At 46.1% G+C, this 27,149-nt stretch overlaps 1 protein-coding gene and 1 long non-coding RNA gene across 7 annotated transcripts; one reads left to right on the top strand and one right to left on the bottom strand.

The window, feature by feature from the left end:
- The first annotated feature begins 839 nt into the window (after positions 1-839).
- On the top strand, positions 840-23,374 carry LOC144737148 (nectin-4-like). 6 transcript variants are annotated; one of them, XM_078619863.1, is made up of 11 exons: positions 840-1,018; positions 7,327-7,434; positions 10,242-10,436; positions 11,566-11,829; positions 13,404-13,518; positions 16,465-16,634; positions 18,549-18,690; positions 19,565-19,640; positions 20,525-20,575; positions 21,215-21,283; positions 22,774-23,374. In XM_078619863.1, exons 1-11 carry the CDS (start codon positions 964-966, stop codon positions 22,822-22,824), a joined length of 1,296 nt encoding a protein of 431 aa, XP_078475989.1. In that variant the 5' UTR covers positions 840-963; the 3' UTR covers positions 22,825-23,374. The 6 variants fall into 6 exon arrangements, 4 of the variants coding, with proteins under 4 accessions (XP_078475989.1, XP_078475988.1, XP_078475991.1 ...); XM_078619862.1 differs by having other exon boundaries at positions 842-1,018; positions 19,565-19,646; XM_078619865.1 differs by having other exon boundaries at positions 845-1,018; positions 18,549-18,669.
- On the bottom strand, positions 20,581-26,653 carry LOC144737150 (uncharacterized). Its single transcript, XR_013588892.1, has 2 exons — positions 26,430-26,653; positions 20,581-21,250 (listed from the first exon to the last, which is right to left on the bottom strand). It is a non-coding gene; the product is annotated as an uncharacterized LOC144737150 (long non-coding RNA).
- Positions 26,654-27,149: the final 496 nt, after the last annotated feature.

The following is a 27,149-nucleotide window of genomic DNA, read 5'->3' on the forward strand; positions in this document are numbered from 1 at the left end:
CACCCTCCCCACCCAGCCCCAAAACCCACGACCTCCTGTAGACCAGGCGAGGTAGTTAACATATCATAGCCACCGTTTTATCACTTCTCAGAGGAATTTTTGTTAATTAAAACAAAATCAACTCTCTACATCCCGTGTCAATAACACCACCCTGTTTGCGGTGTCTGATCATCGCCACGAGGGAGACAAAGGCGGCCGGGCGTGGGGCTGGCCACCCACACCCTCGTGTGCCGTGCCGGCCTTCAATAGGTGCTGCTGCTACTCGCTTACAGCACTTGCCCCAACAGGCTATTGAGGCTACACGGGGGATCTTTGTTTAACACATAGGCTTTTCGCGACTAATACTGGAATTTTAAATGCGTTGGTTGTGTGGGTCTACTCTTCAACACACAACCGGTTAGTGCTCAACTCGTAACTAATTGCCACGTTTTGGTTTCCGTGACAAACCTTGGTGGTGGCGGATTGAACGTTAAAAACTCTCCACGACATACACGTTTATCTTTACGCGATTAAACCCAAACAAAAAAACGTTCGCATTATGGGGGGGAATGTTTGTCTTCGTGCCAAAGTGCGTACGTAATTTCTTTGAGTCTTTCACGTAGATGGGTCGAAAGAAAGTCACACAAAAAACGACGACGTTTCGATCGCAACGCAATGCGATCGCTTGACTTTTACCGAATCCCTGCATTCACGAAAGCTTCGAGTCGAGATGCTTAGGAATAAATGTGCGGATTGCATTCTGCTGTACACGTGATGTGTGGGTGGTGGTGGTGGGTTTGTTCAAGGGTGTAATGACGCATTTAGAAGAATAAGGAGGAGGAATAGCACAGAAGGAGGAGGAGTAGGAAGAGGACCCCCCCACCCCCACGTTGAAACTGCCTGACCCCTCTCAGAATAGGCGAGCGAGCCAGCCGACAGCACCACCACGGGCAGACAGCGACACGGGAAGCTCGTCGTTTCGCCATGGCCACGGGTGTCGTCGGAACGGTTCTCTTCCTCGTTCTAAGTCATCTCCACGGTCAGTGCGCTTCTACGTTGTCTCTTCTTGTTATCATTATTCTGGGGGGCTTGCTTTGTCAATGCCGCAGGGTCATGCAGGTGAAGCTCATGGCGGGATTCGCAGGGTCCCGTAAGCCCCCGGCTCTCGCATTAACTGCGTTGCGACGTCGTTGAATGTCTGTTGAAGGCGAACGACGCGGCGATTTGTTCCTCTCGACGAGCTCTACACGACGCGCTCATCCAAGTTTCAAAGTTTTGTTCATGACGACGGAATTCGTCCGCGCTGCTGCTGCGCTTGGACACGAAAACGGAACGATCCGCGCCACGCGGCGTTCGTGTGCCCGGTGGGACGGAGTCACCAAAAATTAATTCATTACGATCTTGACTTTTCATCTTCTTGGTTCTTTCGGTAAAGTCACGTAGAAGGGAAATAATAAAAATAAAACATAATAAAATAATTCTCACGACGTTTCGGCCACAACGCAAGCAGCCGTCCTCAGGTGAAGAACAGGTCTGTCGGAAAGACAGCGTCTGAATTCAGACGGTGTCTTTCCGACAATTCAAGCGCCGTGACGCTTCGCCAGCAATTACAACAACGAGCATCATCAGGCGAGAGCCAGAGTTGTGGATAATTCCTCGTGTTCCGGTCTTAAATCGAGGGTTGGATGTGGTGTCGTCACTTGTGAGCCAATCTTAACACAACTCCTGCTTCATTGCCAGAAAGGGTACAACTGATTCTTCTTATTTTTCATCCGTTAATACTGGCACACAAAGGCATCCCATGATATCGCTGCTCAAACAGAGATATAAAACCTCTGCTACGTCCATCGTCTTCGTGCAGTTCGCCTTTTGACGTTCTCTGGTCTGACACTCGTGAGATGAGGCCGTGAAGAAGGCTGTCACGAGTGTGGGCCAATCAGTTTCAAGAACAATCTTTTTGTTTTTTTCGGTAAAGTCACGTAGAAGGGAAATAATAACATAATTAAAATAAAACATGATAAAATACAATTCTCACGACGTTTCGGCCACAACGCAAGCAGCCGTCATCAGGTGAAGAACAGGTCTGTCGGAAAGACAGCGTCTGAATGATCGTCGTGAGAATTGTATTTTATTATGTTTTATTTTATTATTTTATTATTTCCCTTCTACGTGACTTTACCGAAAGAACCAAGAAGATGAATCCCTGCAGTCACGAAAGCTTTAAATCGAAACAATGCATATCTTATGAGAGCATGTTTTTTGTTTGCAATCTGACCACAAGCATTGTGGTTAATGCACACATGATTCCTTGTAAAAGTTTTCAGTTTGGTGTTTTAACATCTTAACACCTGTTTTGTTGCTAGAAAAAAGGGGATAAACCTATTATCCTCCTGTTTTATTGTCACAAAAATGTTATTTTTCAACGACTACAATCTCACATCATTCAGGTGGTCAAGCCCAGACAACAACCGTGTGAGCAGGAGCAGTAGCGGAGTAGTCGTGTATCACCATCGCCACCATCATCATCGCTGCGAAATAACTCCAGTCACACATGGATGTGTAGAACGGCAGATTTGGTCCACGGGTTAAATAAAATACAAATTGCCAGGTAAGGGCCCATTGAGCTCTGTAGCTCTTTTTCAAAATCGACCTGGCAATCACAAATGATAGCTCGACAAAGTGGTCGCTCATCATCTTCATCATCACCACGTAGACATTTATAACAGCAGACATACTCTACGAACGCGTGATGATGTTGATTCGAAATGTGGAGGGGAAAATCCGGAGGACCCGGGGAAAAATCCACGCGACCACGAAGAGAGAGAGGCACACACGCAGACTCGAAATACACAGCAGCAGGCGTTAGGGTCGCGATCGAACCCACGACCTCCTGTACACCAGGCGAGGTAGTTAACATCTCCTAGCCACAGTGATGATGATGATGATGGGAGAGAGACACGCAGACTCGAAATATACAGCAGCAGGCGTTAGGGTTGCGATCGAACCCACGACCTCCTGTAGACCAGGCGAGGTAGCTAACATCTCCTAGCCACCGTGATGATGATGATAATGAGAGAGAGACACGCAGACTCGAAATATACAGCAGCAGGCGTTAGGGTCGCGATAGAACCCACGACCTCCTGTACACCAGGCGAGGTAGTTAACATCTCATAGCCACCGCGGCTTTTCACCACGGGGAAATTTACAGCAGCAGGCAAATGACTCTCTAAAACGCGTGGCGGTGTTGATTCTAAATGTGGAGGGGAAAACCGGAGGACCCGGAGTAAAATCCACGCGACCACGGGGAGAGATAGAGTGAGACACCGCAAACGACTCTATGATGGAATGGCCCCGCTCTGTATCCGCTCACTCTCCGCTCTCCCTCGATGGCGGGGGTGCGTGTCCGCTAGACGCAACATTACATCGTGGCACACGACACGGACACGAGAAGGGGAAATGCAGTAGCAGGCTTTCGCGACCAATATGATCCACACATTTTTTGGGCTAGATCGCGTAATTATAAACGTGTCTTCTTGTTTCTTTCGGTAAAGTCACGTAGAATGGAATTAATAAAATAATACAAATAAAACATAATAAAATAAAATAATATAATTATTATTTCCATTCTACGTGACTTTACCGAAAGAACCAAGAAGACGAATCCCTGCAGTCACGAAAGCTTTAAATCGAAATATAAACGTGTCGTTAAACCCGCCACCACCCGACACGGCCAATTGATCCTTTTGGCGGTACCCCGGGGTACTAAATAATACTAAACTACCGAGGCAATTCAATATTTTATTTCTGGGACACTTTTTTTTCCAGGGGTGTTACTTCACTCCGCGACTGGGGTACCAATCAATCCGACATCGGTGCCACTCCGCGTTGTCGAAACGCAGCGGGGACGATTGCGCCGAAACCCTGAACGCTCGCACGCACCGTAGTGGTGGTGCATCGTGTCCAGCTCGTGTCGAGATGAATCGCATCGCGGACCATCAACAGAGTAAAAATAACTGCGAGAGCAGGGGTACTATGTAACCCCGGGGTACCGCCATAAGGTTCAATCAGTGAGGTTTGTCACGTGAACGGAACATGGCAATTTGTTATGGTTCGACAGTAATTACAATCAGCATCAGGTGACAGCCACACATATTACTCTCCAACACACAACCGGTGTGTAGCTGTACTCGTACACTACACTATTCACTACTATACACTACACTATACACTACTATACACTACACTATACACTACACTACTATACACTACACTATACACTACTATACACTACACACTACACTACTATACACTACACTATATACTACACTACTATACACTACACTATACACTACTATACACTACACACTACACTACTATACACTACACACTACACTACTATACACTACACTATACACTACACTACTATACACTACACTACAATACACTACACTACTATACACTACACTATACACCAGAGGTGGGACAAAGTCATTGTTATGCAAGTCCAAGTCGAGTCGCAAGTCATCAAATTCATGACTCGAGTCTGACTCGAGTCCAAGTCACATGACTCGAGTCCACACCTCTGCTATACACTACACTACTATATACTACACTATACACTACACTACAATTGTAAATGTTGTAGTGGGTTTACTCTCCAACACACAGCCGTTGTGTGTGGCTGTACCAGTAACGAATTGGCCACGTTTTGTTAACGTGACAACCCCTTACTCATTGGCTGTCGGGTGGTGGCGGATTTAACGACACCGCATTCAATACATTTACACGATCTGACACTATAAAAAAGCGCTATGATCCTACATTTTGATTTAAAGCTTTCGTGACTGCAGGGATTCATATTCTTGGTTCTTTCGGTAAAGTCACGTAGAAGGGAAATAATAAAATAATAAAAATATCAAACAATAAAATTCTTACGACGTTTCGACTGCAACACACGCAATCATCACACCTGAAAAATTCTCACGTCGTGAGAATTTTCGAAACGTCGTGAGAATTTTATTGTTTTATATTTGTATTATTTTATTATTTCCCTTCTGTCGGAAAGACGGCGTCCGCCTTCGGACGCCGTCTTTCCGACAGCCCTGTTCTTCACCTGAGGACGGCTGCTTGCGTTGTGGCCGAAACGTCGTGAGGATTGTATTTTATTATGTTTTATTTTTTTTATTTTTTTATTTCAGTTCTACGTGACTTTACCGAAAGAACCAAGACTAATAATACTCTATGATCCTGTTATTTCTATTTATTGCCCAACGATACGAACGATTCTGTCTTCACGATCACGATGAAGCATCGTTGTGCGTTCGGCTCCGTTGGCTACGTACGGTACAACAATGCACACACACACAGAACGACAAACAAAGGAAGAACACCGTTTTTGTGTTTGTACGTCGATGGGAAGTTTATGTGAGCCGTGTTGGTCACTCTTCACGCGCTGTGAGAGGCGTGAGTGGGTTTTGTGGCCGGGGCACTGCACTTTTCAGATAAAACTTCGAGAGTTTGACCGAATGTTTCCCCTCTACTCAACAACGGAAGATCGTTACCATCGATGTTTTTTTTGCGTGCTGGGGGGGGGTTGGAGGTGGGGGGAGATGCCGCGTGGAGATTAAAGTACAACTATGATTTTTATAGTAATAGGTTTTTACCCTTTCAACTGGTACAAAAACTGACACCTTTATACAAGGCATCATGTTTGCAATAACCACAACACACGCAGTCAGACACCAATGGAGACTAGGCTCTAAGAAAAGCTGTCTCGGGTGTGGACCAATCAACTTCAAGGACAGTGCATATCATTATCATTATCAGAGTTGTTTCTTTTTGTTTGCATTTTGACTGCTTGCCTTGTATAAAGGTGTCAGTTTTTGTACCAGTTGAAAGGGTAAAAACCTATTACTATGTTTTGCCACTGGTAAAGGAGGTCTCATAGTGTATGATTTTTATTTTATAAGGTGAAGGGCCCCGACTTAGCTTAGTAGCTCTTATTTCAGAAGCGACCTGTCCCATCACAAATTATAGCTCGACGAATTGCCATATATCGTCGTGTGGAAATGTGCGGCAGCAGCCAAAAAGCCTCTAAACGCGTGGTGGTGATATCGATTCTAAATGTTGGAGGGGAAAAAACCAGAGGACCCGGAGAAAAATCCACGCGACCACGGGGAGAGAGACGCAGACTCCATATATACAACAGCAGGCAGGCGTCAGGGTCCGGGATCGAACCCACGACCTCCTGCAGACTAGGTGAGGTAGTTAACATCTCCTAGCCACCGTGATGATGATGAGAGAGAGACACACAGACTCCAAATATACCGCAGCAGGCATCGTCAGGGTCCGCGATCGAACCCACGACGTCCTGTATACCAGGCGAGGTAGTTAACATATCCTAGCAACCGTGATGATGATGATGAGAGAGAGACACACACACTCCAAATATACAGCAGCAGGCATCGTCAGGGTCCGAGATCGAACCCACGACCTCCTGTATACCAGGCGATGGAGTTAACATCTCCTAGCCACCAGTTGTATCTACTCTCCCACGGAGTGGCGATTATCTGAACTGGTTCCCCCATCGCCTCTGTACCTCCGCTTAGGTCAACTCAGCCTTAATTAAACTAAACTATTTGAAAATATTTAACTCTGGCTATCACAAATGACAGCTGAACGAAGTGAAACTTTACAGCAGCCAAAATTGCACAAAACGCGTGATGTTGATTTTAAATGTGGAGGGTCCACACGAGCACGTCAATGTGTGTTGGCATGTGTTCATGTGTGCTCCTATGTGTATGTGTGTGTGTTTACCAACACACACGTGTATGTGTGCGTGTTTACCAACACACACGTACACACACACCAATACACTGACACACACACACCGATACACTGACACACACACCAATACACTCACACACACTCACCAATACACACAAACACCAATACACTGACACATACACACCAATACACTGACACACACACACCAATACACTGACACACACACACCGATACACTGACACACACACACCAATACACTCACACACACTCACCAATACACACACACACCAATACACTGACACACACACACACACCAATACACTGACACACACACACACACCAATACACTCACACACACACACACCAATACACTGACACACACGCCAAAACACTGACACACCACACACCAATACACTCACACACACACACCAATACACTGACACACACACACACCCCAATACACTGACACACACACACACCAACACACACGTACACACACACCAATACACTGACACACACACACACCGATACACTGACACACACGCACACTGGCACGCGCAGGTATCTCAAGCAAGGACGTCACGCTGCACGGCTTTGTGGGTCACGGCATCACGCTGCCCTGTGACTCATCCAACACGGGCACGCAAATCACGTGGACTAAAGACAGAAGTGAGAGTCGCGCGGAATCTTTGTGCAGATGTCAAAGTGCATCGTATCTTCCAGTGGCTGCCTGTTGTGTGTGTGTGTTGGATTTCTTTCGCACCGTAAGTTGCCAACCGTGCTAAAGTATAATTTGCGGCCAGTGGATTTTACCTGGTAAGATTAAAAATAACATAGTTTAGTTTTATTTATAGATTTTTGTAAGTGATCTGTTTGCCGTTCCCTTAAATTTTCACTCCTGTCTTGTTTATTATTTTGTACTTGTTTTATTGTATGTAACGCCATGACTCCGTGCCCAGCTGCTGGACATCTGTGAAACAAAGAACTTCATAGATCATCGGATTCCTCCTCCTGGAGTCCAAATAACGGTTCTCATTTCTGCCTGGCACACTTTTGGGGCGGTAAAGAGCGAGAGGGAGATTTGCACTCCAGAGCAGCGTCTGCAAAAAGGGGCGACTCACAGTCGTAGACACATTATAGAGTAGATACATTATAGAGTAGACACGTGGTAAAGGAGTAGACACGTGATCGAGTAGACAGACACGTGATAGAGTAGACAGACACGTGATAGAGTAGTAGACACGTGATAGAGTAGACAGACACGTGATAGAGTAGTGGACACGTGATAGAGTAGACAGACACGTGATAGAGTAGTAGACACGTGATCGAGTAGACAGACACGTAATAGAGTAGACAGACACGTGATAGAGTAGACAGACACGTGATAAAGTAGTGGACACGTGATAGAGTAGACAGACACGTGATAGAGTAGTGGACACGTGATAGAGTAGTGGACACGTGATAGAGTAGTGGACACGTGATAGAGTAGTGGACACGTGATAGAGTAGTAGACACTTGATAGAGTAGTAGACACGTGATAGAGTAGTAGACACTTGATAGAGTAGTAGACACGTGATAGAGTAGTAGACACTTGATAAAGGAGTAGACACGTGATAGAGTAGACAGTCACGTGATAGAGTAGACAGACACGTGATAGAGTAGACCGACACGTGATAGAGTAGTAGACACGTTATCAAGTAGAAACCCTCTTAGCCACGGTTATTGGTTCCTAGAAACTGGTCGTAAAGAGAATGGATCGATAAGCGAGTCGAGGAAATGCACCTTAATTTGTACCGATAGCATCGAAGGTAACCCCTTTACAGCTCCCAAAAAACTTGATAATGTTGACACGATGGATATTCTTGAGTTGAAGCTTTCATCACCGCAGGAATTCATACTCTTTAGTTCTTTCGGTAAAGTCACGTAGGTAGAAAAAACAATAGATCACGACGTTTCGAGTTTGACTTTACCGAAAGAACTAAAGAGCACGATGGATATTAATACGAAAAAATACTTACGAAATTATAAACATGTAATTTTAAAAGAAACGTGGTTAATCAATGCATTCATTGTATTTACTGTACTTACTACAGCCCGTCGTTAACAGTAAGCGGACACATTGGGCTCTATGGAGGCATTACACTACTATACACTACCCTATACACTACACTACTATACACTACCCTATACACTACTATACACTACCCTATACACTACACTACTATACACTTCCCTATACACTACTATACACTACCCTATACACTACTATACACTACCCTATACACTACTATACACTACCCTATACACTACACTACTATACACTTCCCTATACACTACTATACACTACCCTATACACTACACTACTATACACTTCCCTATACACTACTATACACTACCCTATACACTACACTACTATACACTTCCCTATACACTACTATACACTACCCTATACACTACACTGCTATACACTTCCCTATACACTACTATACACTACCCTATACACTACACTACTATACACTTCCCTATACACTACTATACACTACCCTATACACTACACTACTATACACTTCCTTATACACTACTATACACTACCCTATACACTACACTACTATACACTTCCCTATACACTACACTACTATACACTTCCCTATACCCTACGCTACTATACACTACACTACTATACACTTCACTATATACTACTATACACTACGCTACTATACACTACACTACTATACACTACACTGTATACTACGATAGACTACGCTACTATACGCTAGGCTACTATACACTACACTATACACTACACATTGGACGCTATGGAGGCCCGTCGATAAGTGATTAGTCTCGATTTAAAGCTTTCGTGACTGCAGGGATTCATCTTCTTGGTTCTTTCGGTAAAGTCACGTAGAATGGAAATAATAAAATAATAAAAATAAAACATAATAAAATAATTCTCACGACGTTTCGGCCACAACGCAAGCAGCCATCCTCAGGTGAAGAACAGGTTTGTCTTACAGACTCTGTAAGACAGACTCTGTCTTATCGACAGACCTGTTCTTCACCTGAGGACGGCTGCTTGCGTTGTGGCCGAAACGTCGTGAGAATTATTTTATTATGTTTTATTTATTTTATTTTATTATTTCCATTCTACGTGACTTTACCGAAAGAACCAAGAAGAAGTGATTAGTCGTTAACAGGGGTGTATTAAAAACATCTTTTATAGAAAATATAGAGAACTAAAGTCTTTATTGAGCAAGTCATGTTCGTTGCTGTTGTATCGTCCTGACCGCGTGCCTCCCCGACTGGACATCTGTGAAACAAAAGAGCTTCACGGCTCATCGGATTTCTCCTCCCGCAGCGTCAATAGAAGTCTGCGATTCCGACGAATCGTGGATCGCACGCTCCGCCGTCGGGCGCGCTACGAAAGGGGGCGCACGCTTTGCAAATGTTTTTTTTCTTCCTCTCCTTTTGTACAGAGATCATCGCCTCGAGATTGGGCACAAGCATCGATAACAAAGATACGAATATGGAGTTTATGAACAGTACCTCCGGAGGGATGCTAAACTCCCTCCGGCTGAAGAACGTGACGATGAGCAATAGTGGAACTTACGAATGCAAGCTCAACACCAACAAGGAGCCAGAAATAGCAATCGTCAAACTGGTTGTGCATGGTGAGTGCCACCCTGAGGTTGTGACTAGGAGATGTTGACTACCTCGCTTGGTATGCAGGAGGTCGTGGCTTCGATCCCGACCCTGACGCCTGCTGTATATTTGGAGTTTGCGTCTCTCTCTCTCATCATCATCACGGTGGCTATGAGATATTAACTACCTCGCTTGGTATGCAAGGAGGTCGTGGGTTCGAACCCGACCCTGACGATGCCTATTATATATATGGAGTTTGCGTGTCTCTCTCTCTCTCTCATTGTTCATCACGGTGACTAGGAGATGTTAACTCCCTCGCCTGGTAGGCAGGAAGTCGTGGGTTCAATCCCGACCGTTACGATGCCTGCGGCTCCTCCGCTTTTTCCCTCTACGTTTAGAATGGACGTCACCACGCATTTATACTTATTTGGCTGCTATGTAAATGTCCACGTGATGATGATAAGCCACTTCGTTGAGCTATAATTTGTGCCCAAAGCACTTCTGAAAAAGTGCTGTATATCTCAGTGGGCCTTTACCTAGTAAAATTAAAAAAAAATAGTTTAGTTTTATTTGTATATTCTTTTTTTAAAGTGATTTGTTTACCTTTCCTATACCTTTCACTCCTATCGTGTTTCTGTATCGTTTGTTGGCGTTGCAACCCCCTGACCCCGTGGGCTCCCCCTTAGCTGGAGCATCTGTGTGCATGAAGAGCTTCACGGCTCACGGGATTACTCCCACCACGATAATAATTTTTAACATCCCCCCTTCTATTTCGATTTAAAGCTTTCGTGACTGCAGGGATTCATCTTCTTGGTTCTTTCGGTAAAGTCACGTAGAAGGGAAATAATAATTATTGTTAAATTTTTATTCTTTCATTATTTCCCTTCTACGTGGGATTTTTGCACACAGTGTTGGTGTACGGTGCTTTTTCTGCAATATTTTTCTGTCTTTTTTTGGATTTTCTGTTTGCACATAGTCACTATAAGATGTGTTCTTGTTCATGTTTTTGTTTTTTTGTTTGTTGCGGTTGCACCCGATTCAAGAGCCGAATGGCTCACAGGGCTATACCTAATACATGAACTTGAACTTGAACGTGACTTTACCGAAAGAACCAAGAAGATGAATCCCCCCTTCTCTCCTTCTTCTCCCTTTACCCAGCATCCCCCAAGATCATTCTACCCAACACCCTCTTGGACGGCTCCGATGAAGCCTCCGTCGCCTGCCAGACACCGAAGGACGTCCGCTTAACAAGCATGTCGTGGAAGCTGTCCAACGGAACAATGAGGCAGCAGATAAACTACCCGAACAAAACGGTCTTTCTCAAGCCGACGCGGGAGATGCACGGGCAGACCTTGACGTGCTTCGTCGAATTCTCCGACGGCGTGGGGAAAGTGGAGCAGTCGGTCGTGCTCAACGTCAAGTGTGAGTTTTGAGACTGGGGAAAGTGGGGGGCAGGGGGGTCGGTGGCAGGGGGGGGGGGTGCACATTACTGCTGGCCAGTTCGGGAGATGCGTCAATCCTCGGGCAACAACGGAGAAGCGGTGCGACGCTCGCAACAACAACGACGAGCGGAGCGCCGGGTGGCACAAATGAAGCGAGTTGGCAGTTTATGATGCATTGTCTTTGAAACTGATTGGTCCATACCGGAGACAGCTGCTGTTCACCACAAGTAAGTGTGGTCAATGCAGTGACATGATTCCTTGCAAAAGGTTTCTGTTTGGTGTTTTAACACCTTAACACCAGGAATGGTAAAACCTATTCTTCTTAGAATGTAGTGTATAGTAGTTTATAGTGTAGTGTATAGTATAGAAGTGTATAGTAATGTAGTGTATAGTGTAGTGTATATTAGTGTAGTGTATAATGTAGTGCATAGTAGTGTATAGTGTAGAAGTGCATATTGTAGTGTATAGTGTAGTGTATAGTAGTGTATAGTGTAGTGTATAGTGTAGTGTATAGTAGTATATAGTGTAGTGTACAGTAGTGTATAGTGTAGTGTATAGTGTAGTATACCAGTACACTAACCGGTTGTGTGTTGGAGAGTAAACCTACTGCAACATTTACCATTGTAGTGTAGTGTAAAGTGTAGTGTAAAGTGTAGTATATAGTGTAATGTATAGTGCAGTGTATAGTGTATATACTAGTAGAGCACTCGCCAGTTGTGTGTTGGAGAGTTAACCCACTACGACATTTACAATTCAAGTACCGTGACGTTTCGCCAGTAATCGCACTAACCAGCATCATCAGGCCAGAGCTAAATTTGTCTCAATTGGCTACATTTTTTTTCGTGACGAACCTTTACTGATTGGCTGTGTCGGGCAGAGGTGGGACAAAGTCATTGTTATGCAAGTCCAAGTCGAGTCGCAAGTCATCAAATTCATGACTCGAGTCTGACTCGAGTCCAAGTCACATGACTCGAGTCCACATCTCATAGGTGGGACAAAGTCATTGTTATGCAAGTCCAAGTCGAGTCGCAAGTCATCAAATTCATGACTCGAGTCTGACTCGAGTCCAAGTCACATGACTCGAGTCCACACCTCTGGTGTCGGGTGGTGGCGGGTTTAACGCACACCACATATAGATTTACGCGATCTAACCCCTAAAAAAACCTCTATTAAGGATAATATTTCTAGATTTGAAGCTTTCGTGACTGCAAAGATTCATATTCGTAGGTTTTTTCGGTAAAATCACGTAGGTAAAAAATTAAAATTAATAAAAGTAAAATAAAAATAAAATAAAATCGCGACGTTTCGGAGGCAACACAAGCTTCCGTCTTCAGGTGGAACAGTCACAGCACGATAGCTGTATCAAGTGATTTTATTTGATTTTTATTTAACTTTTATTAATTAACATTTTTTACCTACGTGACTTTACCGAAAAAACTTAAGAATAAGGATAATATTGGTCGCGAAAACCGTACTACTACTGCTTCATGTAAAAAAAAAAACTCTCTATTTACGAATGATTTTTCTTCCTCCCCCCCCTTTTTTTTTGCTTAGACCTGACTTTGACGATCGTGGACGGTGGCGGCCCCCATCGCGAAGGTCAACAGAGTGTCAATCTCACTTGCAAAGCCGAGGGCAACCCCATGGCCACGAGCTACTCCTGGACAACGTGAGCCACGCAGACACAGAGACTAAGATGTTAACTCCCTTGCCCGGTATGCAGGAGGTCGTGGGCGCGATCCTGACTCTGACGATGCCTGCTGTATATTTGGAGTTTGGATCTCTCTCTCTCATCATCATCACGATGGTTAGATGTTAACTACCTCGCCTGGTATACAGGAGGTCGTGGGTTCGATCCCGACCCTGACGATGCCTGCTGTATATTTGGATCGACTAATGACGTGAACCCCGACCCCCACCCCTTCATTTGATTGGCTAATATCAAGATATGTAAGTCCAGTTCGCTTTGTTGGCACAGCGCCCCCTGGTGGCGGTCAAGGTGTTTATCTCCATATATATAAAAGGCAAAGTTGTGAATGTGTGCCAGTTCAAAATGTTTAGCGTACTTCCCGACATGCAACAAACTGCAAATTTGCCATGTGGGTACTTTCCAGACTGTACACCATGCACAAATTATAAAAATACACTTTTTGGGGGGGGGCTTAATAATGCATAGAGTTTTTGCACGGCAAGTGAGCTGTGACGTCACATCTGTCACGTGACCCGCGCACGTGGAAACGTAACGCGTTGTAGTGTAGCGGTTAGCGCGCTGCGCTACGAACCCGGCGACCCGAGTTCGATTCCCACTCACGGCCACCACCGGTGACGATAATTTGAACCGGTCCTGGGCCTCCCCTAGGTCGACTAAGCCTCAAACAATTAACTGCTGTGGTGTGAACATCGCCACTGGGGAGACAAAGGCGGCCGGGCGTGGTGAATTAAGTCCCGGACGAAGCCGGGTAGTAAAGCTAGGCCATAATAAGAGGGGCGGGGGGGGGTTAGATCATGTAAATATATAAATGTGTCGTTAAACCCGCCACCACCCGACACAGCCAACTAGTAATGGTTTGTTTCGTAAACGGAACGTGGCCAATTCGTTACTCGTACAGCACTAACCGGTGTGTTGGAGAGCAAATCCACAACATTTACTCATTGTAAATGTCCTCAGTACTATAGATTGTAAATGTTGTGGGTTGAACTAGTAACTAATTTAACACGTAGTAGAAGGCCTAACGCAACCAATATCATCCATAATAAGAGGGGTTTTATTGGTTAGAGCGCGTAAATATACAGTGATACCTCGGTTCACGAACTTAATTCGTGAACTGACTCTGGTCGCGAACCGAATTGGTCGGGAACCGAGGCACATTTTCCCATAGGGTTCAATGTAAATCCGGTTAATCCGTTCTGACCTTTTTTTTTGGTTTTTGAAGCACAAAAATATGAAACAAATTACAATACACATTAGTACTGTACAGTATAGTAATGTATAAAGAGAGAACACTAACCTTGCTTGAGATGACTTCAGTAAGCACTCAAACGGGTGAACTGTACAATACAGTAAGTACAGTATTGTACAGTACAGTACAGTAGTACAGTACAGTACTGTATGTGCTAAAAAGCACACCAAAAAGCAAAAAGTCACTGAAAGTGTCTTCACAGTAGTCACAGTACTTATTTCTGTGTCTCTTCTTCTCTCCACGATCTGCCTACAGGAAGTCACGACCATGTGACAGCCTGGAAATAGCATTAAAATGGCCGCGGCTCCTGCTCGTGAACCGAAGCGGAGTTCGTGAACCGGAGCATATTTTTATGAACTTTTCTGTTCGTGAACCGAATTGTTCGTGAACAGAAGCGTTCGTGAACCGAGGTATCACTGTAAATGGGCCGTTAAACCCGCCACCACCCAACAGCAAATTAGTAAGGTTTTTCACGTAAACCAAATGTGCCAATTCGTTACTGACACAACCACCCACCGGTTGTGTGTTGGAGAGCAAATCCACTACAACATTTACAATCTGAGTACGACGTTTTGCCAGTAATTACAACCAGCATCATCAGGCGACAGCCAGATTCGTGGAGAAATCCTCCTGTTTTCTTCTCAAATATGTTAGACATACCCAAGGGATGTCTAACATCGTTACAATTGAGTACAGTTTATCTCTCGTTTTACACGGGTGGGGGGAAGTGCGGTGTGAGTTGTATTCTTGAAAAAACTGCGCGTCACTCAAAACCTCGTAAGCTTCCCATAATTTTCCCCGTAATGAATCAAAGGAAGTCTTTGTGGATCGAACCTCATTCTCAAGTCAACACATTTCACCGGGTTAGCACAGTACACGCAGTTTCATCTTTACAACACTACCACACGTGCATTAAAGACAGTCACAGCCCTATCATGGGACCTCCTTTGCCAGTACCAAAATATACTAATAGGGTTTTTTCCTCTTGTTTTTTCTGGCAACAAAACTGATACCTTTTGCAAGGAATCATGCTTACGTTAACCACAATACTTGCAGTCAAATGCAAACAAAAACCACAACTCTGATCATTTATGCATTGTCCTTGAAACCGATTGGTCCACACCAGAGACAGCTTTTAAAGAAAGCTTTTAAAGAAAGGGACATCGAACATCACCGCACGCGCCTTGCAAGGAGGGACCGAGTCAATTGAGCTGCGGGTGATCTCCAATGATCACATGCCGATTTAGATTAACCCCTTTATTATTAGAGAATTCATTTATTATTCGTTATAATCATCATCATCGTGGTCATCATGGGGTTCACTGCAGCTCAAACAATCAGTCGCCCTTAAAAGGCGTGCTGTGAAATCAAACAATAATCATTGTAGGGAGAGACTTGATTCACTTTTCAGTTTTCAGTTTATTTATTAGGTATAGCCCCGTGAGCCATGTGGCTCTTGACTTGGATGCAACCGCAACAAACAAAAACATGAACAAAGAAACATCTTAAAGTGACTACGTGCAACAGAAAAATCCAGGAAAAAACAGCAAATTCTTCCAGAAAAAACACCATATATCAACACTGAGCTGCGGTGATCCCAATGAATCATTGTAATAAATCATTATTCATTCTAATCGTCGTCGTTGTCATCTCAGGCCGAATTCCTCGAGGGTCTGGGAGAAGACGAAGGCCGGGATGACCATCGTGTTCGAGGACGCCATCTCGAGCAACGAGACAGGCCACTACCGCTGTAGCGCCACCAACGGATTCGTGAGCGCCTCGTCGCCGCCCTACCACCTCGTGCTCGTGCCCGACGTCGATGAAGGTGTGTGGACGAGGGCCCCTAGGTTGACTCAGCCTCAAAATTAGTCCTCGGTGCAGTGTGTAAACATCGTCACTGGGGAGACAAAGGCGGTCGGGCGTGGTGCTGGCCACCCACTCCCTCGCGTGCCGTGCCAGCTTTCTTAGGCGCTACTCGCAAACAGCACTCGCTCCAGCAGTCTGTTAAAGGCTACACGGGGGATCTTTGGCTTTGTTGATGTTTGTGTGCGGTGTGTGTGTGTGCGGTGTAATTGTGTGTGTGTGCTGCTCGCTAACAGCACTTGCCCTCCTTGCCAGGCACGCTGAGGAAAATCTTGCGGATCCGCAATGTGGTTTCAGAAAAGGGTGGTCCTGCACAGATGCCATATTTTCTGTCCGTCTGCTACAGCAGAGGTATAGGGAATTTCAACAAGACCTATATCTCTGCTTTATTGACCTGGTCAAGGCCTATTATACCAGCAGTAGGCCTGGGCTCTGGGTTGTTCTTTGTGCTTTTGGAGTCCCTGACCCACTGCTCATAAACATTAAGAACCTTCATGATGGTGAGCGGGCCCAGGTAAAACTACTTGGCCGGGAGTTGGAGCCATTCTCTGTACACCTTGGGGTGCGACAGGGATGTCCTCTGCCTCCCACATTATTTAACATATATTTCGACCACGTAGTTCGTGAAGCCTTTGATGGCTGTACCGGAGGAATTTCCATCTGGTACAATGGGAGGCTGATCGATGCCCGGGTGCGCTCAACCACGTTATGTATGCCAATGATCTGGTAATTGCCGCTCACTCAGAGGAGAAGTTGGAGGCGCTGCTGCTGAACCTGGAGCGAGCCACTAAGAGGTGGGGCCTTACCATCAGCCCCACCAAAACTAAGCACCTGCCTGGGTATTTTGTACCATTGGACACTCCACCCCCACAACTACCAATTGGTGATGGGGCAGTTGTGGAGAAAGTGGAGAGTTTCCCATACCTGGGCAGTGTACTCATGACCGGCTCCGGTTTTACAACAGAGGTCTCACTCCGAATCAGTCGAGCGGCATTATCTTTTCATTGGTTGCGTAATGCTGTGTGGAAGCTACCTGGTCTGTCGCTCCGCACGAAGCTTCAGGTCTTCTCGGCCACGGTCATTCCCTCCCTTCTCTACGCTTGCGAAACGTGGACCCCCCCTAATGGAGCATCTTGGCCGGTTGGAAACATTCAGGCTGGCCTGCCTACGATCCATCCTGGGTTTAACCAGGCTGGATTGTGTGAGGAGCTCACAAATCCTTGAAAAATCTGGACAAAGTCCCATCGGTGAGTAAGGCTGTGTTGGCTGGGTAGTGTAGGCCGCATGCCCAGTCACCGCATGCCCAAACAGCTTTTGTTTGTTTGGACAGAGGGGGCTAAACGGGCGCGGCACGGGCTAGAGAAGAGATGGAGCGATGTGGTACAGGAGGACGTGGAGCTGAGTTGACTTGCCGATTACTGGTACCAACGGTGTCAAGATCGGCCTCTGTGGAGGAGGCTCGTGAAAGACACTACTGGACAGTTGGAAGCAGTCGCCCTCCAACAACAACGGAGGGGGGAGGAGCGACGCTCACAACTACGAGCGGAGCGCCGGGTGGCTAAAGCACAGCAAGTTGGCACAGTAGGGGGCACAGGTGGTGCATCAGCCAGTCATCTCAGTCATCTCAGTCATCTCAGTCAGTCAACCCGTGGCACCTGCTGGGTCTGCCCCGTGACCTCTTGCCAGCGGGCGTTCGACACTTCACGTGGCCTCAAGGTGCACCTAGCCTGGCACAAGCGTCGTGGTGACGTCACCGCCACTTAGTGGCGAATGGCGGTTGTTGTTGTTGTTGTTGCTCGCTAACAGCACTTGCCCCTACACTTTGTTAAAGGCTACCACGGGGGGTCTTTGTGTGACCGTGTTGCGTGCACGCCAGGGTCCTGGGATGAACTCATCATCTACCTGGGCTGCCTGGCGGGCGGCGCGCTGATGTTGCTGATCGTGGTGGTGGTGTTCGTGTGTCGGCACAAGCGGCCCACGAACCCGTACCTGGACGAGTACGTTGACACGAGTGCCAGGTGGTACTACAGCAGCAGCCAATGTATCGTAGCATACCGTAATAAAGAAGTTCAGTATAGATACGGTCCATTGGCCGTATCTATGTTGGGCGCCACTGTGGCTAGGAGATGTTAACTACCTCGCCTGGTATACAGGAAGCTGCTGCTATAGAAAATTATCCACGTCACGACGATGATGAAGCCGCCACTTCGTTGAGCTATCATTTGCGATGGCCACGTCGCTTCTGAATAATAAGCTCAGAGCTCAGCGGGGCTTTAAGGGCCGTCCATAAATGACATCACGCGATTTTGGATGATTTTTGACCCCCCCACCCCCTCGTCACACGGCGTCACAATAAGTCAGACCCCCCCTCACATATGACGTCACAAAGCTCTGCCCCCCCCCCCTCCCCCCCAAAACCATATTTCCATTTTGAAAATAAAACATGCTTCAAATCGCTTTAAACTATTGGCATTGTTGCGCATATTTAATGTGGCGCTGCACTCTGATGTTGTAGGAGAAAATATTGATCAAAAAGTCTATTTAATTAAGTAGAACGTGTTGTCTATATTTATTAAAAGTTGCGCATTTTGATGTGACGTCACATTTCTGAAACCCCCCCCACCCCTCGTCACACATCGTCACAAATGTCTGACCCTCCCCCCCCCCCAGGTGCGTGACGTCATTTATGGACGGCCCCTTACCTGCTAAAATTAAAATAGTAACGTACTATATGATCGCTGGGAATTAGTAAAATGCCTATTGTTTTTTTTCCATCGCACGATTCTATTCAGGGGCTTCCTTCGTGGGCACAAAGTTTAGAACGCGAATTCCACCCCCCGGATTGCTCTGTGCTCTCTTATCGACGATTTGTTGTTGTTGTTGTTCCAACAGAAGAGACAGCACCCCGATCCACAAGCCCGCACCACCCCGGAGACTGCCCAACGCTGGCGATGACGAGAACCTCGAGGTGGGGGTAAGGAAGGAGGCATGCACGCGTCACCCACGTCTCGTGCGTGAACCCATCCGTGCGGACTCGAGAGCGTCACCACCCCCCCCTCCTCCTGCCCCGCCACATCCCCACCTCCCATCCCCCGAGTGAGTGGGTGGATGGATGAGTGAGTGGGTGGATGGATGAGTGAGTGGACGAGTGAGTGGATGGGTGGATGAGTGGGTGGATGGATGGATGAGTGGGTGGGTGAATGAGTGAGTGGACGAGTGAGTGGATGGGTGGATGAGTGAGTGGGTGGGTGGGTGGATGAGTGAGCGGATACGTGAGTGGGTGGGTGGATTAGTGGGTGGACGAGTGAGTGGGTGGGTGAATGAGTCGGTGGATGAGTGAGTGGATGGGTGGATGAGTGATTGGGTGGGTGGGTAGGTGGGTGGGTGGATGGATGAGTGAGTGGGTGGGTGGACGAGTGAGTGGGTGGGTGAATGAGTCAGTGGACGAGTGATTGGATGGGTGGATGAGTGATTGGGTGGGTGGGTGGGTGGATGGATGAGTGGGTGCGTGGATGGACGAGTGAGTGGGTGGGTGAATGAGTCGGTGGACGAGTGAGTGGATGGGTGGATGAGTGATTGGGTGGGTGAGTGGATGGATGAGTGAGTGGGTGGGTGGATAGACGAGTGAGTGGGTGGGTGAATGAGTGAGTGGACGAGTGGATGGGTGGATGAGTGAGTGGGTGGGTGGATGGATGGATGAGTGAGTGGGTGCGTGGATGGACGAGTGAGTGGGTGGGTGAATGAGTGAGTGGACGAGTGAGTGGATGAGAAATAAAATGCAAACGAAAACAATGTACTTCATGATTTGTTGACTGTTGATTCCCGTTGTGTTGTTTACGTGTTTGTTGCAAGGTGCTCTATTCCGGCCCGTTGCCCCAACCTCATCCGCATGGAAGATCGCCGGTGAGTTTGGCAAAAAAGACAAAATGTTCGGTTTATTTTCGTCATTTTTGATTCCTGATTCGTGATCGCCACCAAGGAATCCATTGGGAACAGAGCGGAGCCACGATCCCCCCCACCGCAGAAGCGGATATCACAGAACTATGGTGGCTATGAGATGTTAACTACCTCGTCTGGTATACAGGAGGTCGTGGGTTCGATCCCGGACCCTGACGATGCCTGCTGCTGTATATTTGGAGTTTGCGTGTCTCTGTCTATCTCTCTCCCCGTGGTCGTGTGGATTTTTTTCTCCGCATCCTCCAGTTTTTCCCTCCACATTTAGAATCAACGTCACGTGCTTTAAAATATTCGGCTGCGATGAACTTCAACGTGACGATAAGCCACTCCGTTCAGCTATCATTTGTGGCCAGCTCATTTCTGAAAAAGAAGCTAATAGCTCAGTGGATGAGTGGAGGGTTCTGTACCGGATGAGACGAGGGTTCTGTTTCGGAAGAGATGGGGGTTCTGTATCGGATGACAGTCGATCGAAGGGACGTTGTACGGAGACATGCAGTGTTGGGTGTGATGTCATCTTTGGGATTGTGGGTGCACGACTTTTCTCCAGCGTTGTCACAGCTGGTCGCGCCGTTGGTCTTTTTGCAGAGGCCGCAGCTGAGAAATCCGCTCGCCTTCTCGTACCTGGAGGCTCACAACGTAGATGCCGACAACATCGTGAGTCATCGCTCCCTCAACACCCTGCTTTGAGCCCTGGCTAGCCACTGCGTCCGCGAACCTGTGACGGTGATGTTGCGACGGTGATACTTGATTTATTAAGAGGCACATCGGTGGCTAGGAGATGTTATCTCCCTCGCCTAGTATGCGGGAGGTCGTGGGTTCGATCCCGACCCTGATGCCTGCTGTGTCTTTGGAGTCTGCGGGTCTCTCTCTCTCTCCCTGTGGTCGCGTGGATTGTTTTTCTCCGGGTCCTCTGGTTTTTCCTTTCACATTGAGAATCAACGTCACGCGTTTACAGTATTTGGCTGCTGTACCCATTTAAGTCCACGTGATGATGATGATGAAAAGCTACCACTCCCTTGACCTATCATTCGTGATGGCCAGGTCGCTTCTAAAAAAGAAGCTAATATTGATTTAAAGCTTTCGTGACTGCAGGGATTCATATTCTTGGTTCTTTCGGTAAGGTCACGTAGAAGGGAAATAATAAAATAATATTTAAAAAATGCTCACGACGTTTCGACTGCAACACACGCAATCATAATCACGTGTGAAATTCACAGCAAGAAAATTTTCTTCCACAGCAAGAATTTTTTTCTGCTGTGGATTTCACACCTGATGATGATTGCTTGTGTTGCAGTAGAAACGTCGTGAGAATTTTTGTTTAATATTTTTATTATTTTATTTTTCTTAAAAATTTTCTTGCCGTGGATTTCACACCTGATGATGATTGCTTGTGTTGCAGTCGAAACGTCGTGATAATTTTTATTGTTTTATATTTGTACTATTTTATTATTTCCCTTCTACTTGACTTTACCGAAAGAACCAAGAATAAGAAGCTAATAGCTCAGTGGGGCCTTACCTGGTAAAATAAAATAAATGTTCAGTTAAAATATTTACTAACAAGATAAAGGAGCAGCCCTGAAAGTGCTTGCTCACGCCACTGCTGGTAGTAACGGCCTCCTCCACTGTGGCGAACCCAAGCTCCAAATACACAATGGGCATCAGAGGATCGGGATCGAACCCGCGACCTCCTGCATACCAGGCGAGTTGGTTAACCATACTCTTAGGGTTTTTTCGGTAAAGTCACGTAGGTAAAAATAAATAATAAAAATATTATAGAAATAATAATAGAAATAAAATAAGAAATAACGACGTTTCGGAGGCAACACAAGTCTCCGTCATCAGGTGGGACCGTCACAGCTGAATTCACTGTATTAAGTGAGGAAAAAATCCAAGAAGCAAGCCCTTAAATACAAATTAAGGGGGGGAGGGAGAGGGGGGTGTGACGGTCCCACCTGATGACGAAGACTTGTGTTGCCTCCGAAACATCGGGATGTATTATTTTATTTATATTATTATTTATATAATATTTTTATTATTATTTATTTTTACCTACATGACTTTACCGAAAAAAACCTAAGAGTATGAATCATTGCAGTCACGAAAGCTTCAAATCGTCACGTTTGTACCCCGTCTGTTGTTTGCAGTCTTCGACGAAGACAGATCCAGAGGATTATGATGATGTCGAGGTGCGATGAAGTGGGCCGACCGACGAGTTTTGGGACGGGCGAATTCTCCGCTTGTTGATTTTTTCATTTTTTTAAGGGACACACGTTTTTTTTCGAATCGTTTGCACTCCGTGATAAATCAGCGGACGTGAGGTCACGGGCGTGACGTCACTTCCTGCGACGGCAAGGTTTTCCGAATGCCACTTTAGAGTATGAAAAATAAGAACAGGTTTTACCACTTCAGCCAATTAAAAACAGGAGTTGTGTTAAGATGTTCAAACACCAAATAGGAACCTTTTTGCAAGGAATCCAGTTACCGCATTAACCACACACGGCACTTGTAAATATGCAAACAAAAATGTTCTGATAATACATGATGCATTGTCTTTGAAACTGATTGGCCTACACCAGAGGCAGCTTTCTTCATGGCCGAGTCTCACCACCAGTGTCAGACCAGAGAATGCCAAAAGGCGAACAGTAAAAAGACAATGCAAATATTATTATGCTGGTAGGAACCTCCTGGTTACACCAGCCCACAGGGGATGATTGTGTCCGTCTGTCGTGCAGGGAGGGGCTGGGTGGGGAGGGAGGGGCTGGGTGGGGAGGGGAGGGTGGGGAGGGTGGGGCTGGGTGGGGAGGGGAGGGTGAGGAGGGGCTGGTTGGGGAGGGTGGGGAGGGGAGGGTGGGGAGGGTGGGGCTGGGTGGGGAGGGGAGGGTGAGGAGGGGCTGGTTGAGGAGGGTGGGGAGGGGCTAAGTGGGGAGGGTGGGGCTGGGTGGGGGCTTGGTGGGGAGGGAGGGGCTGGGTGGGGAGGGGAGGGTGGGGCTGGGTGGGGAGGGTGGAGAGGTGCTGGTTGGGGAGGGTGGAGAGGGGCTGGGTGGGGAGGGTGGAGAGGGGCTGGGTGGGAAGGGTGGAGAGGGGCTGGGTGGGGAGGGGCTGGTCACCCCGTGGTGCCCTTATAAAACTCAACGTTTAACCTACTCACGCCGGCTTGTGCCCGCCCTCACAGTCGGGCATATTTGCGGAATACACCACGCCGCCGTTGACCCTGCAGGCCATTGACCGAGCAACCCAACGTTCCTACCAGCTCCCTCCGCATGAATGTGTTATCAGAGCTTGTTTGCATGTTCACCACAAGTACGTGTGGTTAATGCAGACATTATTCCTTGCAAAAGGTTTCTATTTGGTGTTTGAACATCTTAACACAACTCCTGTTTTATTGCCAGAAAGGGTAAATCCTATTGGTATGTTTTAATATTTTACAGATCGTCCAAAAATTCCATGTTATGGCTCGATTTTGGGATTAAGTTTGAAAATGAGGAATACACCCCGACTTTAAAGACTCAGTAATTGTCTGATAACACATTTCATATATATGTACGTGTGTGTTGATCCTCTTTCGCGCGGTTGCTAACTATCGGAGGTGCGGGCCAACTGTTTTGAGATTCACCCGTCAGAGTCTGATCGGCACATTGGCCACCTCCGATTTGGCGCGCTCGGCTAGCGTATGGTGCGAGAGAATTTCAACATTCGTACATACACACCAAATAACAATGTCTGCGTAAACGCGGCAAATCTTGCAAGTCATCGGTCATAATTCGAGCAACACATTAGCCACGTGTAAATATGCAGAGGATGGCAGAGCTTGGGCAATGGTTAGTAGTGGCAGCTACTCGCAACCGCGTGGCTGCTGCTGCTGCCTCCGCCGCTCCTTGCCTGTGGTTCCTCCTCCTCCTGGCTCCTCCGAGTCGAACCCCCCCCCCCCCCCGACTCTCTACGCGAGCGATGAACGGGCACCGTGCGCGTTACAAGCTGACGTTATTATATTGTTCGCGAAAGCCTACGTGTTAGACGGACATTATAGTTCATAAGAGAGGTTTTTTGGGTTAGATCGCGTAAATATAAACGTGTCATTAAAGCCGCCACCACTCGACACAGCCAATTAGTAAGGTTTGTCGCGTAAACAAAACATGCCGATTCGTTACTAGCAGAGCACACAAGTTGTAATTACTAGCAAAACGTCGTACTCAGATTGTAAATATTGTGGATTTGCTCTCCAACATACTGGTTAGTGCTGTCAACTTTCAGAAGAGATCTCAGATTTAGCTCCGTGATATCCATTTACGTGGGCCGTTCTGTTTGACTACTAGCATCATTAGACGAAGAAGGGATCTCAAAGGTAACTCTGTGAAAACCACTTCCGCGGGCTGTTCTGTGTTTGACCATTAGCGTCACTAAATGGACAGGGGATCTCAGAGGTAGCTTCCACGGGACCAATTTCTGAAAGCTTGCAGCTCGAGATTACACCGCTGTTGGTAGCTACCCATAAAAATATGTAAGAATTAAGAAAGCTAAAATTATTTTAAAAAAAGTATGATGTATCGTAAGTGCGACCTCAACGAGAGCATGTTACCATTTCCTCTGGGTTATAAGACACTTCGGGAAGTAAGACGCATCCCAGACGTGTGTGTTCCCCGTGTTCACAAAATATAAAAAAAATATCTGGTTTCACGCAAGACGAGACAAAGATCCCCAGACGAACAATAAGGACAGGTTTTACCCCTTTCTGGCAATAAAACAGGAGTTGTGTTAAGACGTTCAAACACAAAATGGATACCTTTTGCAAGGAATCAAGTCTAACCACACGTACTGTGGTAAACGTGCAAACAAACATGCTCTGATAACACTGGTCAACAACAACAAAAGCATTTTTTTCTGGCCTGGACTTTTGCTGCTGTTCTAGACTAATTTCAGGGTGCTGATTCCAAATCTGATCTCAGATTTGCTCTATCACATCTCATTTTTATGCTATCGGCATACTCCATTTTCATTGATTTTACCCGAAATTAACTCTGTCACTTATGATTGTAAGTTGTTGCGAGTCAGTGACTGCTTTAGTGTTAAAATATGGTGCTGTATTTTTAGGATAGTGTGTTTATAATATCATTTTATGTAGATATTCACATTTATTTAATATTTTTCCTCTGAAGTTTTTATTGAAAATGCAATATTTGATATCTCAAAAATCTGATGTGATAGACAAAAACTGATGCCAGATTTGGAATCAGCACCCCAAAATTACCTTAAACTCGTTGGAATACCTTGTGCCAGAAAAAGTGTGTTGACCAGTGTAATAATAATGTCTCCATTGTCTTTGAAACTGATTGGCCTACACCAGAGACAGACGCCTTCTTTTGGGCCTAGTCTCACTACAAGTGTCAAACTAGAGAACAACGCCAACAGGACAATGCACTATCAGAGCATTTATAGCTCAGGGTGAGCCTTAACAGACTGTTGGGGAAAATGCTGTTAGCGAGTAGCACTTATAAAGGCTGGCACGGCACACAGACACCCGCACACACACAGACACCTCCCATATAAGATGCTTGAACGTACTAGAGTAAAACAAACGTGGCTCTCATTGTCCAGATAATATGCTATCAGTTCTAACATATATTTTTGTATAATTGTTTTTACATGTATAAATTGCATTTTATTAACCTCTTGTCAATGATTCTACCGAAAAAAACAAAGAGTACTATTGTCAATGAGTTTATCGCCTGTGTACTTGTCAAGTTTGTAATGGTCGCCATTGCGCGATACTTTAAGTGTGTTCTGAACTTCATTGCGAACTAACCTGATGTGGGTGAACGCCGGCTTTTGAGAGTTTTAAAAACGTCTTGTCCATCCCCTCCAATTGCGTGGACGAGGCGAGGTGGTGGGTGCGATCACTTAAATAAAAAGAGGAAAGGGAATTCAGAAGTAGTTCTGCATAAGCCACTTCCCCTTGAGGCGACTTCTTTAACACGGAGGCGTGCGCTCCCGCCCTGCAAGTCGATTCTCCATCTCGCCACCCGGTGATGAGCCAACGCCAAATTGTATAATTTTCTAAACAATATGGGGTTAGAGGTTTCGTTCATTTCAAATTAACAACGAAAGGAAGATGTGTAATATTTTTGTTCGTACAATTTATATTTGACTGTGTGTGTGTGGGGAGGGGGGTCACAGCCTTTCCCGAATGTCGCTTTAGAAAGCTTTGCATTGTATCCACTTTAAGTATGTATCTATGTATGTATCGAAACAACAACGTCAAGTGCATTGTGTCAATAAAACGAGTTTGTAAACATTCTTTGACATTCGCTCCGCCTGACGCGGTTGTTGTCCGGGTTTGAACGTGAAATTTTAGTCGTTGCTCTCATAGGTGAAAAAAACCCGATTTTTCCAGCGGCAGACATCGGGTTTTTTCTTTAGTTCAAGTTCATTTATTAGGTATAGCCCTGTGAGCCATTCGGCTCTTGAATCGGGTGCAACCGCAACAAACAAAAAACAAAAACATGTAATACAATTAAACCCGATT

Source organism: Lampetra planeri, chromosome 65 (assembly GCF_965212315.1).
Source record: "Lampetra planeri chromosome 65, kcLamPlan1.2.h2, whole genome shotgun sequence".
NCBI lineage: Eukaryota > Metazoa > Chordata > Hyperoartia > Petromyzontiformes > Petromyzontidae > Lampetra > Lampetra planeri.

Coding starts and splice junctions, on each gene's coding strand:
- LOC144737148 (XM_078619862.1), top strand. CDS start 964: ATGGCCACGGGTGTCGTCGGAACGGTTCTCTTCCTCGTTCTAAGTCAT. Junction 19,647..20,524: donor ACGAGAACCTCGAGGTGGGG/GTAAGGAAGGAG, acceptor GTTTGTTGCAAG/GTGCTCTATTCCGGCCCGTT. Junction 21,284..22,773: donor ACGTAGATGCCGACAACATC/GTGAGTCATCGC, acceptor TGTTGTTTGCAG/TCTTCGACGAAGACAGATCC.